The sequence below is a fragment of the Salmo salar genome, chromosome ssa01 (assembly GCF_905237065.1).
Source record: "Salmo salar chromosome ssa01, Ssal_v3.1, whole genome shotgun sequence".
NCBI classification, from domain to species: Eukaryota; Metazoa; Chordata; class Actinopteri; order Salmoniformes; family Salmonidae; genus Salmo; species Salmo salar.
In genome coordinates, this window is record NC_059442.1 from 170,953,427 (window position 1) to 170,967,946 (window position 14,520).

The 14,520-nt window shown below is 45.5% G+C and overlaps 1 protein-coding gene across 1 annotated transcript in view; it reads right to left on the bottom strand.

The window, feature by feature from the left end:
* Nucleotides 1-14,520, bottom strand: part of LOC106572396 (hook microtubule tethering protein 3) — a 72,157-nt gene that overhangs the window by 38,298 nt on the left and 19,339 nt on the right. Inside the window, 4 exon segments of the mRNA XM_045694087.1 lie at nucleotides 706-869; nucleotides 9,378-9,461; nucleotides 9,603-9,665; nucleotides 11,250-11,317. Of these exon segments, the coding sequence (XP_045550043.1) occupies nucleotides 706-869; nucleotides 9,378-9,461; nucleotides 9,603-9,665; nucleotides 11,250-11,317 (379 nt within the window).

Consider the following 14,520-nt stretch of genomic DNA (forward strand, 5'->3'; position numbering starts at 1 on the left):
TGGACAGGGAGGCCTGATCCTAGAGCAGTACTCCTACTCTGAGAAGCTTTATTAATACCTATTTTCTACAGTTTATTAATACAGGCCCTGGTCTGGAGAATAATAGAGGACAGCTTATTAATACAGGCCCAGGTCTGGACTGTAGAATAATAAAGGACAGCTTATTAATACAGGCCCAAGTCTGGACTAGAGAATTATAGAGGACAGTTTATTAATACAGGCCCGGGTCTGGACTAGAGAATAATAGAGGACAGCTTATTAATACAGGCCCGGGTCTGGACTAGAGAATAATAGAGGACAGCTTATTAATACAGGCCCGGGTCTGGACTAGAGAATAATAGAGAACAGTTTATTAATACAGGCCCGGGTCTGGACTAGAGAATAATAGAGGACAGCTTATTAATACAGGCCTGGGTCTGGACTAGAGAATAATAGAGGACAGCTTATTAATACAGGCCTGGGTCTGTAGAATAATAGAGGACAGCTTATTAATACAGGCCTGGGTCTGGACTAGAGAATAATAGAGGACAGCTTATTAATACAGGCCCGGGTTTGACCTAGGAACTGAATGAGAAACTCATTCATAGTGCTCTTAAGGTGGGGCTGAGAACCAGCTAGGTCACTCTACCTCCCTTCTTCACTGCCTGTCCTCCACCCCCTACCCCATCTCCCTCGCTGCCAAGCCCTCCTCCACCCCCCTGTTACCTGAAGGTCTCCTCCTGGAGCTGTTCCAGCTGTGTTTGAAGCTGCAGGTGTCTGCGTCCTACAGGGCTGTTCAGGTCTTCTATGGAGTCCGACTGGTTGAGACGCTCCATGAGGATCTGGTTCTCAGCCAGGAGACTACCCCTCTCCTCCTGTAGCGCTGCCACCTAGTGGTGGGGAAGATTTGTCATTACATATACCAAACCATCTGCGATTTACTGAAAGTCTTTACAAGAAAATTTGACTTTTTTCATTTCGTAAACATGAAAGGTACAGTAGTTACAAATCTGAATTGTTCTTCAACAGCAAAACTATTTTTTTTTCTTCTTCTTCATGACCACATTTTATGATCGCACACAATTGATTTCAAAATCAGGAAAAAAGCAAGCACACAAAACAACAAAACAAAACCCACAAACTCTTAGTACGGCGCAAACTGGGCAACATGCTTTTATGTGGCCATCACAACAACGTGATGGCAGGATAAAACTCACTCCACACAGAAGCCAAGCAGCTGTGGTGTGTTTGAGAAACAGCCAACTACTGTCTATGACTTCATCAAAACAGGCAGCTTAAGTGAAATGTACCTTACCAGCTGATAAAGCGACCTACTATAACACAGATACTTACTGTACTGTGAAACACCTAACAGAGACTTACTGTACTGTGAAACAACTAACCCTTTAACACAGACCTACTGTCCTCTGAAACACCTAACAGAGACTTAATGTACTGTGAAACATCTAACCCTTTAACACAGAGACTTACTGTACTGTGAAACACCTAACCCTATAACACAGACCTACTGTACTGTGAAACACCTAACCCTTTAACACAGACCTACTGCACTGTGAAACACCTAACCCTTTAACACAGAGACTTACTGTACTGTGAAACACCTAACCCTATAACACAGACCTACTGCACTGTGAAACACCTAACCCTATAACACAGAGACTTACTGCACTGTGAAACACCTAACCCTATAACACAGACCTACTGTACTGTGAAACACCTAACCCTATAACACAGACCTACTGCACTGTGAAACACCTAACCCTTTAACACAGACCTACTGCACTGTGAAACACCTAACCCTTTAATAACACAGACCTACTGCACTGTGAAACACCTAACCCTTTAACACAGACCTACTGCACTGTGAAACACCTAACCCTTTAACACAGAGACTTACTGTACTGTGAAACACCTAACCCTATAACACAGACCTACTGCACAGTGAAACACCTAACCCTATAACACAGAGACTTACTGCACTGTGAAACACCTAACCCTATAACACAGACCTACTGTACTGTGAAACACCTAACCCTATAACACAGACCTACTGCACTGTGAAACACCTAACCCTTTAACACAGACCTACTGTACTGTAGAAACACCTAACCCTTTAATAACACAGACCTACTGCACTGTGAAACACCTAACCCTATAACACAGAGACTTACTGCACTGTGAAACACCTAACCCTTTAACACAGACCTACTGCACTGTGAAACACCTAACCCTATAACACAGACCTACTGCACTGTGAAACACCTAACCCTATAACACAGAGACTTACTGCACTGTGAAACACCTAACCCTATAACACAGACCTACTGTACTGTGAAACACCTAACCCTTTAACACAGAGACCTACTGTACTGTGAAACACCTAACCCTATAACACAGACCTACTGCACTGTGAAACACCTAACCCTATAACACAGACCTACTGTACTGTGAAACACCTAACCCTATAACACAGACCTACTGTACTGTGAAACACCTAACCCTTTAACACAGACCTACTGCACTGTGAAACATCAGTTCAAGTGAAAGTTCTTAAAGAACTCTCTTCTCCAGCCACACTACCTTACTACTCTGTCAAAGAAGCAAATGCTAATTAAAGCATGGATCTCCACCTAGGTGGATGTGGAACTGCATAGAGGACCAATAACTCCCCGTTGGCCATCTGTTGGGGAGGTCTCCCATTGGCCATCTGTTGGGGAGGTCTCCCATTGGCCATCTGTTGGGGAGGTCCCCCGTTGGCCATCTGTTGGGGAGGTCTCCCATTGGCCATCTGTTGGGGAGGTCCCCCGTTGGCCATCTGTTGGGGAGGTCCCCCGTTGGCCATCTGTTGAGGAGGTCCCCCGTTGGCCATCTGTTGAGGAGGTCCCCCGTTGGCCATCTGTTGAGGAGGTCCCCCGTTGGCCATCTGTTGAGGAGGTCTCCCATTGGCCATCTGTTGGGGAGGTCTCCCATTGGCCATCTGTTGCGGAGGTCTCCCGTTGGCCATCTGTTGGGGAGGTCCCCCGTTGGCCATCTGTTGAGGAGGTCCCCCGTTGGCCATCTGTTGAGGAGGTCCCCCGTTGGCCATCTGTTGAGAGGTCCCCCGTTGGCCATCTGTTGAGGAGGGTCTCCCATTGGCCATCTGTTGGGGAGGTCTCCGTTGGCCATCTGTTGGGGAGGTCTCCCGTTGGCCATCTGTTGGGGAGGTCTCCCATTGGCCATCTGTTGGGGAGGTCTCCCGTTGGCCATCTGTTGGGGAGGTCTCCCATTGGCCATCTGTTGGGGAGGTCTCCCATTGGCCATCTGTTGGGGAGGTCCCCGTTGGCCATCTGTTGGGGAGGTTCCCCGTTGGCCATCTGTTGGGGAGGTCTCCCATTGGCCATCTGTTGGGGAGGTCCCCCGTTGGCCATCTGTTGAGGAGGTCCCCATTGGCCATCTGTTGGGGAGGTCCCCCGTTGGCCATCTGTTGAGGAGGTCTCCCGTTGGCCATCTGCATGTTTCTCTACTGCTTTATTCTCTAGGCTAGAGGTTAAGAGCGTTGGGCCAGTAACCGAAAGGTCGCTGGTTCGAATCCCTGAGCAGACTAGGTGAAATATGTTTAACGTCCCCTTTAGCAAGACTCTTAACCCTAATTGGTCCTGTAAGTCGCTCCGGATAAGAATGACTGATAAATGAGTAAAATGTTCATGTAAAAATGGTAAGACAGAACACTGCTGCCAAGACCAAAAACCAAGCACTTCCTACCACTGGGACGTCTTGGGGACGGCCAGGGTGGGGTGGTTCTTGGTGAGACACAGAACTGAGGTGGGCATGACAGGACAGCTGACTAATACGCCACACAGGCTGTGTCCCAAATGGCACACTACTCTCTATAGAGTGCACTACTTTTGACCAGGGCCCATAAGGCATCCCATAGAGCTCTGGTCAATAGTAGTGTACTACTTAGTGAATAGGGGTGCCATTACGGGTGCCATTAGGGAGGCAAACACAGTCAAAGGAACCTGGATTTCAAACAGGAGATGCTGTTATAGAAGCAGAGAGCACATTTCAAATCCAGGGCTTTCAATTCACACGCCAAACGACAAGGACTGAGAGAAATGAGGAATAAAAGGTTATTTACCCTCTCCTCTAGTTCAATATACTCTAACCTCAGTCTATCTCGCTGCTCCTGTACATGGAAAGCCTTCAAAGCAAGGCACAGAGTAATAGAGTTTCAGTTCAGACAGGTCAGGAGAACAGGACAGGACAGGAGAATAGAACAGGAGAATAGAACAGGACAGGAGAATATAATAGAACAGGAGAATAGAACAGGAGAATAGAACAGGAGAATAGAACAGGACAGGGAGAACAGAACAGGACAGGAGAATAGAACAGGAGAATAGAACAGGACAGGAGAACAGAACAGGACAGGAGAATAGAACAGGAGAATAGAACAGGACAGGAGAATAGAACAGGAGAATAGAACAGGACAGGAGAATAGAACAGAACAGGACAGGAGAATAGAACAGGAGAATAGAACAGGACAGGAGAATATAATAGAACAGGAGAATAGAACAGGACAGGAGAATAGAACAGGACAGGAGAATAGAACAGGAGAATAGAACAGGAGAATAGAACAGGACAGGAGAATAGAATAGAACAGGAGAATAGAACAGGAGAATAGAACAGGAGAATAGAACAGGACAGGAGAATAGAACAGAACAGGACAGGAGAATAGAACAGGAGAATAGAACAGGACAGGAGAATATAATAGAACAGGAGAATAGAACAGGACAGGAGAATAGAACAGGACAGGAGAATAGAACAGGAGAATAGAACAGGAGAATAGAACAGGACAGGAGAATAGAATAGAACAGGAGAATAGAACAGGACAGGAGAATAGAACAGGAGAATAGAACAGGACAGGAGAATAGAACAGGACAGGAGAATAGAACAGGACAGGAGAATAGAACAGGACAGGAGAATAGAACAGGACAGGAGAATAGAACAGGACAGGAGAATAGAACAGGAGAATAGAACAGGACAGGAGAATAGAACAGGACAGGAGAACAGAACAGGACAGGAGAATAGAACAGGACAGGAGAATAGAACAGGACAGGAGAATAGAACAGAACAGGACAGGAGAATAGAACAGGAGAATAGAACAGGACAGGAGAATAGAACAGAACAGGACAGGAGAATAGAACAGGAGAATAGAACAGGACAGGAGAATAGAACAGGACAGGAGAATAGAACAGGAGAATAGAATAGGACAGGAGAATAGAACAAGACAATAGAACAGGACAGGAGAATAGAACAGGAGAATAGAACAGGAGAATAGAACAGGACAGGAGAATAGAACAGGACAGGAGAATAGAACAGGAGAATAGAATAGGACAGGAGAATAGAACAAGACAATAGAACAGGACAGGAGAATAGAACAGGAGAATAGAACAGGAGAATAGAACAGGAGAATAGAACAGGACAGGAGAATAGAACAGGACAGGAGAATAGAACAGAAGAATAGAACAGGACAGGAGAATAGAACAGGACAGGAGAATAGAACAGGAGAATAGAACAGGACAGGAGAATAGGACAGAACAGGACAGGAGAATAGAACAGGAGAATAGAACAGGACAGGAGAATAGAACAGAACAGGACAGGAGAATAGAACAGGAGAATAGAACAGTACAGGAGAATAGAACAGAAGAATAGAACAGGACAGGAGAATAGAACAGGAGAATAGAACAGGACAGGAGAATAGGACAGGAGAATAGAACAGGACAGGAGAACAGGACAGGAGAATAGAACAGGACAGGAGAATAGAACAGGACAGGAGAATAGAACAGGACAGGAGAATAGAACAGGAGAATAGAACAGGACAGGAGAATAGAACAGGACAGGAGAATAGAACAGGAGAATAGAACAGGACAGGAGAATAGAACAGGACAGGAGAATAGAACAGGACAGGAGAATAGAACAGGAGAATAGAACAGGACAGGAGTATAGAACAGGAGAATAGAACAGGAGAATAGAACAGGACAGGAGAATAGAACAGAAGAATAGAACAGGACAGGAGAATAGAACAGGAGAATAGAACAGGACAGGAGAATAGAACAGGAGAATAGAACAGGAGAATAGAACAGGACAGGAGAATAGAACAGAAGAATAGAACAGGACAGGAGAATAGAACAGGAGAATAGAACAGGAGAATAGAACAGGAGAATAGAACAGGAGAATAGAACAGGACAGGAGAATAGAACAGAAGAATAGAACAGGACAGGAGAATAGAACAGGAGAATAGAACAGGAGAATAGAACAGGACAGGAGAATAGAACAGGAGAATAGAACAGGACAGGAGAATAGGACAGGAGAGTAGAACAGGACAGGAGAACAGGACAGGAGAATAGAACAGGACAGGAGAATAGAACAGGACAGGAGAATAGAACAGGACAGGAGAATAGAACAGGAGAATAGAACAGGAGAATAGAACAGGACAGGAGAATAGAACAGAAGAATAGAACAGGACAGGAGAATAGAACAGGAGAATAGAACAGGACAGGAGAATAGAACAGGACAGGAGAATAGAACAGGACAGGAGAATAGAACAGGACAGGAGAATAGAACAGGAGAATAGAACAGGACAGGAGAATAGGAATAGAACAGGAGAATAGAACAGGACAGGAGAATAGAACAGGACAGGAGAATAGAATAGAACAGGAGAATAGAACAGGACAGGAGAATAGAACAGAACAGGAGAATAGAACAGGAGAATAGAACAGGACAGGAGAATAGAACAGGAGAATAGAACAGGAGAATAGAACAGGACAGGAGAATAGAATAGAACAGGAGAATAGAACAGGACAGGAGAATAGAACAGGACAGGAGAATAGAATAGAACAGGAGAATAGAACAGGACAGGAGAATAGAACAGGACAGGAGAATAGAACAGGAGAATAGAACAGGACAGGAGAATAGAACAGGACAGGAGAATAGAACAGGACAGGAGAATAGAACAGGAGAATAGAACAGGACAGGAGAATAGAACAGGAGAATAGAATAGAACAGGAGAATAGAACAGGACAGGAGAACAGAACAGGACAGGAGAATAGAACAGGACAGGAGAATAGAACAGGACAGGAGAATAGAACAGGACAGGAGAATAGAATAGGACAGGAGAATAGAACAGGAGAATAGAACAGGAGAATAGAACAGGAGAATAGAACAGAACAGGACAGGAGAATAGAACAGGAGAATAGAACAGAACAGGAGAATAGAACAGGAGAATAGAACAAGACAGGAGTATAGAACAGGAGTATAGAACAAGACAATGTTATCAAATTGAAGAGAGAACAGACGTGGTGAAGACAGTACTCAGTTCTATAATAGTAGAATGTAGAAAACCTGGAGGACATTTGGTCGTAGTAGTGGAAGCCTCAGGGGAATGCCGTCCTACCATGATTACGGGGACTGTCACCAAGAAGTCTTCATGGCTCCAACAGACTCCAAATTCGGGTCCTAAAATCTAACTTTCGTCTCAGATCTGGGTTGGGTCTGATATAATTGCCAAGGGTCTCGGGTATGTGTAATGAAAAAAAATGTTTTAAAAGTATTTACCGATTGGACCCGTCCATCTGTTCATTTCATTTAACGTGTGTGAAGTAATGAGAACTGCACGAGCTTGTTATCTGTGTCAGCCAATTGCAACTCAATAAAACGTATAGCTTACGTGTCCAGCTGAAAGTGATTCCGGCTGCTCGCCTCACTTACTCTTCCTGCTGCTGAGGAGAAAGTGAGAGAAACGAAAGGAAGGCTTGGCCTAGGCTCCTGGTGACTGGGAAGACGGAGGCCTTTTTCGTTGAAGTAAAACATAAATTAGGTAGAAAGAGTACAGCGAAAAGAAGGCGACAAGCGGAATGTCCTCGGGGACAAAAGTTGTAATATACGGTGGACAAAAGATGAGAAGAACGATGGCCAAATGGAACGTGTGCAGCTTGTGATGCAATAGTATTTATTATAATTAGTTTTATTATTATTATTATTATTATTATTATTATTATTATTATTATTATTATAATTAGTTTTATTATTATTATTATTATTATTATTATTATTATTATTATTGTATATTATTATTATAATTAGTTTTTATTATTATTATTATTATTATTATTATTATTATTATTATTATTATAATTAGTTTTATTATTATTATTATTATTATTATTGTATATTATTATTATAATTACTTTTATTATTATTATTATTATTATTATTATTATTATTATTGTTGTATATTATTATTATAATTAGTTTTATTATTATTATTATTGTTGTATATTATTATTATAATTAGTTTTATTATTATTATTATTATTGTATATTATTATTATAATTAGTTTTATTATTATTATTATTATTATTATTATTATTATTATTATAATTAGTTTTATTATTATTATTATTGCTGTTGTATATTATTATTATTATTTTAGGCCTATTTAAAACTCGAAAACAGTTCTTTAAATATGCAAAAAAGTGTTTTGTTAAATTTTTATGAGACATTTTCATTGGCTAAATTAAGTTGGAACCTTCTTTTTAATTTTGTGCTCCGAATTTAGTTTAAGACAGGTCAAAAGTAGGCCTGCTAAAAAAAAAATCTATATAATTCGCCTATTGTCGTAATTTGTTGGGTAGGGCCACTCACCTTTGTTGGTAATTGCTGCAATATAGTCCTAGCCTGTTCATACGTTTTGAGAAGGTTTAAATATATTCTTTATTAAAATATGCAACAAATGTTTTGTTTCATTCTGTTGAGCCATTTTCTTTGGCCAAATGAAGTTCCAACTGTAAATGCTGTGTTTGATATTTTTAAGGACAAGTAACCGTGGATCATTTGGCCAATGGTGTTCGTATATTGATGGCGCTGGCAGCACCCAGTCGGAAGTTTGTTTATCTCCCACTTTCTACTCTCAGATCTGAACCAGTCTGAACCGGTCTGTTTGGTTCTGATTTCCCAGAGGCCTTTACGGAACGGGTCTGACCGTCCTCGGGTCCATTCGGATCCGTCTCCGTTTAAAATAAATAAATAAATATATTTATGCATATCGGGATCGGGTGGGGAAAGCCATCTATTCATTTCAGGAACGGGTCTGACCTTTTTGGACCAGTGAAGACCTTATTAAACGGTTAACTTTTACCCATGGTATTCATACGGAGGTTTTTAACCATTGCACTGAGGACATTCATTCCAACAACCGTTATAACAAAGGTTTGACTTACTTTCAAATATAGGACACCTATCGTGAACCCATGACCTTGTACTACGGCTGTAATAAGAAGAAGGCAGAGAGAACATTCGGTCACGTAAAGGAATAAAACCAAAAAAACGTAAGGCCAACCTGCATGTCAAGCTCGTGACATCTCTGTGCGATCTCCTCCTTGGTGGCTAGAGCCTCGTTCAGATCCTCCACTGTCCTCTTCAGCTAGAAATGGAACGAGTACGTCAGAATTAACACGGGGGAAAAAAAATACAGACTAAAGGCTGATACAGTAAAATCGTGTTATATTATATGTATTAAGACACGGTGTAACGAGGAAAGAGAACATTCTCCGTAACATCTTACCTGTCTATCCATGTCAGCGTACGAGTCGCTTCCTCCCATAACTGGACACTCTTTGCTCATCAGCTAAAACAGAGAGACCATACGCAGTGTGACGTCATCTGTTATAACACGTGGATACTCTACGCAGTGTGACGTCATCTGTTATAACACACGGAGACCATACGCAGTGTGACGTCATCTGTTATAACACGTGGATACTCTACGCAGTCTGATGTCATCTGTTATAACACCACGGAGACCATACGCAGTGTGACGTCATCTGTTATAACACACGGAGACCATACACAGTGTGACGTCATCTGTTATAACACATGGAGACCATACACAGTGTGATGTCATCTGTTATAACACACGGAGACCATACACAGTGTGATGTCATCTGTTATAACACACGGAGACCATACACAGTGTGATGTCATCTGTTATAACACACGGAGACCATACGCAGTGTGATGTCATCTGTTATAACACACAGAGACCATACACAGTGTGATGTCATCTGTTATAACACACGGAGACCATACACAGTGTGATGTCATCTGTTATAACACACGGAGACCATACGCAGTGTGATGTCATCTGTTATAACACACGGAGATCATACGCAGTGTGATGTCATCTGTTATAACACACGGAGACCATACACAGTGTGATGTCATCTGTTATAACACACGGAGACCATACGCAGTGTGATGTCATCTGTTATAACACACGGAGACCATACGTAGTGTGATGTCATCTGTTATAACACATGGAGACCATACGCAGTGTGATGTCATCTGTTATAACACATGGAGACCATACGCAGTGTGATGTCATCTGTTATAACACATGGAGACCAAACGCAGTGTGATGTCATCTGTTATAACACATGGAGACCATACACAGTGTGATGTCATCTGTTATAACACATGGAGATCATACGCAGTGTGATGTCATCTGTTATAACACATGGAGACCATACACAGTGTGATGTCATCTGTTATAACACATGGATACTCTACACAATGTGATGTCATCTGTTATAACACATGGATACTCTACACAGTGTGATGTCATCTGTTATAACACATGGAGACCATACACAGTGTGATGTCATCTGTTATATCACATGGAGACCATACGCAGTGTGATGTCATCTGTTATAACACATGGAGACCATACGCAGTGTGATGTCATCTGTTATAACACATGGATACTCTACGCAGTGTGATGTCATCTGTTATAACACATGGAGGCCATACACAGTGTGATGTCATCTGTTATAACACATGGAGACCATACACAGTGTGATGTCATCTGTTATAACACATGAGACCATACACAGTGTGATGTCATCTGTTATAACACATGGAGGCCATACGCAGTGTGATGTCATCTGTTATAACACATGGATACTCTACACAGTGTGATGTCATCTGTTATAACACATGGAGACCATACACAGTGTGATGTCATCTGTTACAACACATGGACACTCTACGCAGTGTGATGTCATCTGTTATAACACATGGACACTCTACACAGTGTGATGTCATCTGTTATAACACATGGACACTCTACACAGCGTATTATGTCATAAGGACAGAGGAAATGGACCTCTAGAGTAAAACACACAGCCATTTCAAATGTTTACAAAAGGCTTACCTCTTGAATGGCTGTCATGACAACATGTTGAACAGATTCCTCCAGCATCATTATGGTCTGGATGTATTCTACAGGGGCAGAGGAAAACAGCACGAATGACTACTTGTTCAGTCTAACAAGCACCCGCAGTTGCACAATGACAAGAACTGAATGTGATGAAGACGTGAGATAAACTGGAAGCCTCATCTTACACACTTCCTCAAATGAACTCTGCGAACTGCCTAGAGACTCGAGGACAGGGCTGCGTACTGCCTAGTGACTCGAGGACAAGGCTGCGTACTGCCTAGAGACTCTAGGACAAGGCTGCGTACTGCCCAGAGACTCGAGGACAAGGCTGCGTACTGCCTAGAGACTCGAGGACAAGGCTGCGTACTGCCTAGAGACTCGAGGACAAGGCTGCGTACTGCCCAGAGACTCGAGGACAAGGCTGCGTACTGCCCAGAGACTCGAGGACAAGGCTGCGTACTGCCTAGAGACTCGAGGACAAGGCTGCGTACTGCCTAGAGACTCGAGGACAAGGCTGCGTACTGCCTAGAGACTCGAGGACAAGGCTGCGTACTGCCTAGAGACTCGAGGACAAGGCTGCGTACTGCCTAGAGACTCTAGGACAAGGCTGCACACTGCCTAGAGACTCGAGGACAAGGCTGCGTACTGCCTAGAGACTCGAGGACAAGGCTGCGTGCTGCCCAGAGACTCGAGGACAAGGCTGCGTACTGCCCAGTGACTCGAGGACAAGGCTGCGTACTGCCTAGAGACTCGAGGACAAGGCTGCGTACTGCCTAGAGACTCGAGGACAAGGCTGCGTACTGCCTAGAGACTCGAGGACAAGGCTGCGTACTGCCTAGTGACTCGAGGACAAGGCTGCGACTGCCCAGAGACCTCGAGGACAAGGCTGCGTGCTGCCCAGAGACTCGAGGACAAGGCTGCGTACTGCCTAGAGACTCTGGGAGAAGGCTCGTACTGCCCAGAGACTCGAGGACAAGGCTGCGTACTGCCCAGAGACTCGAGGACAAGGCTGCGTACTGCCTAGAGACTCGAGGACAAGGCTGCGTACTGCCTAGAGACTCGAGGACAAGGCTGCGTACTGCCTAGAGACTCGAGGACAAGGCTGCGTACTGCCTAGAGACTCGAGGACAAGGCTGCGTACTGCCTAGAGACTCGAGGACAGGCTGCGTACTGCCTAGACTCGAGGACAAGGCTGCGTACTGCCTAGAGACTCGAGGACAAGGCTGCGTACTGCCCAGAGACCTCGAGGACAAGGCTGCGTACTGCCTAGAGACTCGAGGACAAGGCTGCGTACTGCCTAGAGACTCGAGGACAAGGCTGCGTACTGCCTAGAGACTCGAGGACAAGGCTGCGTACTGCCTAGAGACTCGAGGACAAGACTGCGTACTGCCTAGTGACTCGAGGACAAGGCTGCGTACTGCCTAGTGACTCGAGGACAAGGCTGCGTACTGCCTAGAGACTCGAGGACAAGGCTGCGTACTGCCTAGAGACTCGAGGACAAGGCTGCGTACTGCCCAGAGACTCGAGGACAAGGCTGCGACTGCCCAGAGACTCGAGGACAAGGCTGCGTACTGCCTAGAGACTCGAGGACAAGGCTGCGTACTGCCCAGAGACTCTAGGACAAGGCTGCGTACTGCCTAGAGACTCTAGGACAAGGCTGCGTACTGCCTAGAGACTCTAGGACAAGGCTGCGTACTGCCCAGAGACTCGAGGACAAGGCTGCGTACTGCCTAGAGACTCGAGGACAAGGCTGCGTACTGCCTAGAGACACGAGGACAAGGCTGCGTACTGCCTAGAGACTCGAGGACAGACAAGGCTGCGTACTGCCTAGAGACTAGGACAAGGCTGCGAACTGCCTAGAGACTCGAGGACAAGGCTGTGTACTGCCTAGAGACTCGAGGACAAGGCTGCGAACTGCCTAGAGACTCTAGGACAAGGCTGCATACTGCCTAGTGACACGAGGACAAGGCTGCGACTGCCTAGAGACTCGAGGACAAGGCTGCGTACTGCCTAGAGACTCTAGGACAAGGCTGCGTACTGCCTAGAGACTCTAGGACAAGGCTGCGTACTGCCTAGAGACTCTAGGACAAGGCTGCGTACTGCCTAGAGACTCTAGGACAAGGCTGCGTACTGCCTAGAGACTCTAGGACAAGGCTGCGTACTGCCTAGAGACTCTAGGACAAGGCTGCGTACTGCCTAGAGACTCTAGGACAAGGCTGCGTACTGCCTAGAGACTCGAGGACAAGGCTGCGTACTGCCTAGAGACTCGAGGACAACGCTGCGTACTGCCTAGAGACATGAGGACAAGGCTGCGTACTGCCCCAGAGACCGAGGACAGACAAGGCTCGCGTACTGCCTAGAGACTAGGACAAGGCTGCGAACTGCCTAGAGACTCGAGGACAAGGCTGCGTACTGCCTAGAGACTCGAGGACAAGGCTGCGAACTGCCTAGAGACTCGAGGACAAGGCTGCGTACTGCCTAGAGACTCTAGGACAAGGCTGCGTACTGCCTAGAGACTCTAGGACAAGGCTGCGTACTGCCTAGAGACTCGAGGACAAGGCTGCGTACTGCCTAGGAGACTCGAGGACAAGGCTGCGTACTGCCTAAGAGACTCGAGGACAAGGCTGCGTACTGCCTAGAGACACGAGGACAAGGCTGCGTACTGCCTAGAGACACGAGGACAAGGCTGCGTACTGCCTAGAGACTCGAGGACAAGGCTGCGTACTGCCTAGAGACTCGAGGACAAGGCTGCGTACTGCCTAGAGACTCTAGGACAAGGCTGCGTACTGCCTAGAGACTAAAGGACAAGGCTGCGTACTGCCTAGAGACTAAAGGACAAGGCTGCGAACTGCCTAGTGACTCGAGGACAAGGCTGCGTACTGCCTAGGCTCGAGGACAAGGCTGCGTACTGCCCAGAGACTCGAGGACAAGGCTGCGTACTGCCTAGAGACCTCGAGGACAAGGCTGCGTACTGCCTAGAGACACGAGGCCAAACAAGGCTGCGAACTGCCTAGAGACTCTAGGACAAGGCTGCGTACTGCCTAGTGACACGAGGACAAGGCTGCGTACTGCCTAGAGACTCGAGGACAAGGCTGCGTACTGCCTAGAGACTCTAGGACAAGGCTGCGTACTGCCTAGAGACAGGTAAACACAGACAGACAGACAGACAGGACAGACAGGACAGACAGGACAGGACAGACGGGACAGGCAGACGGGACAGGCAGACGGGACAGGCAGACGGGACAGACAGACGGACAGACAGACG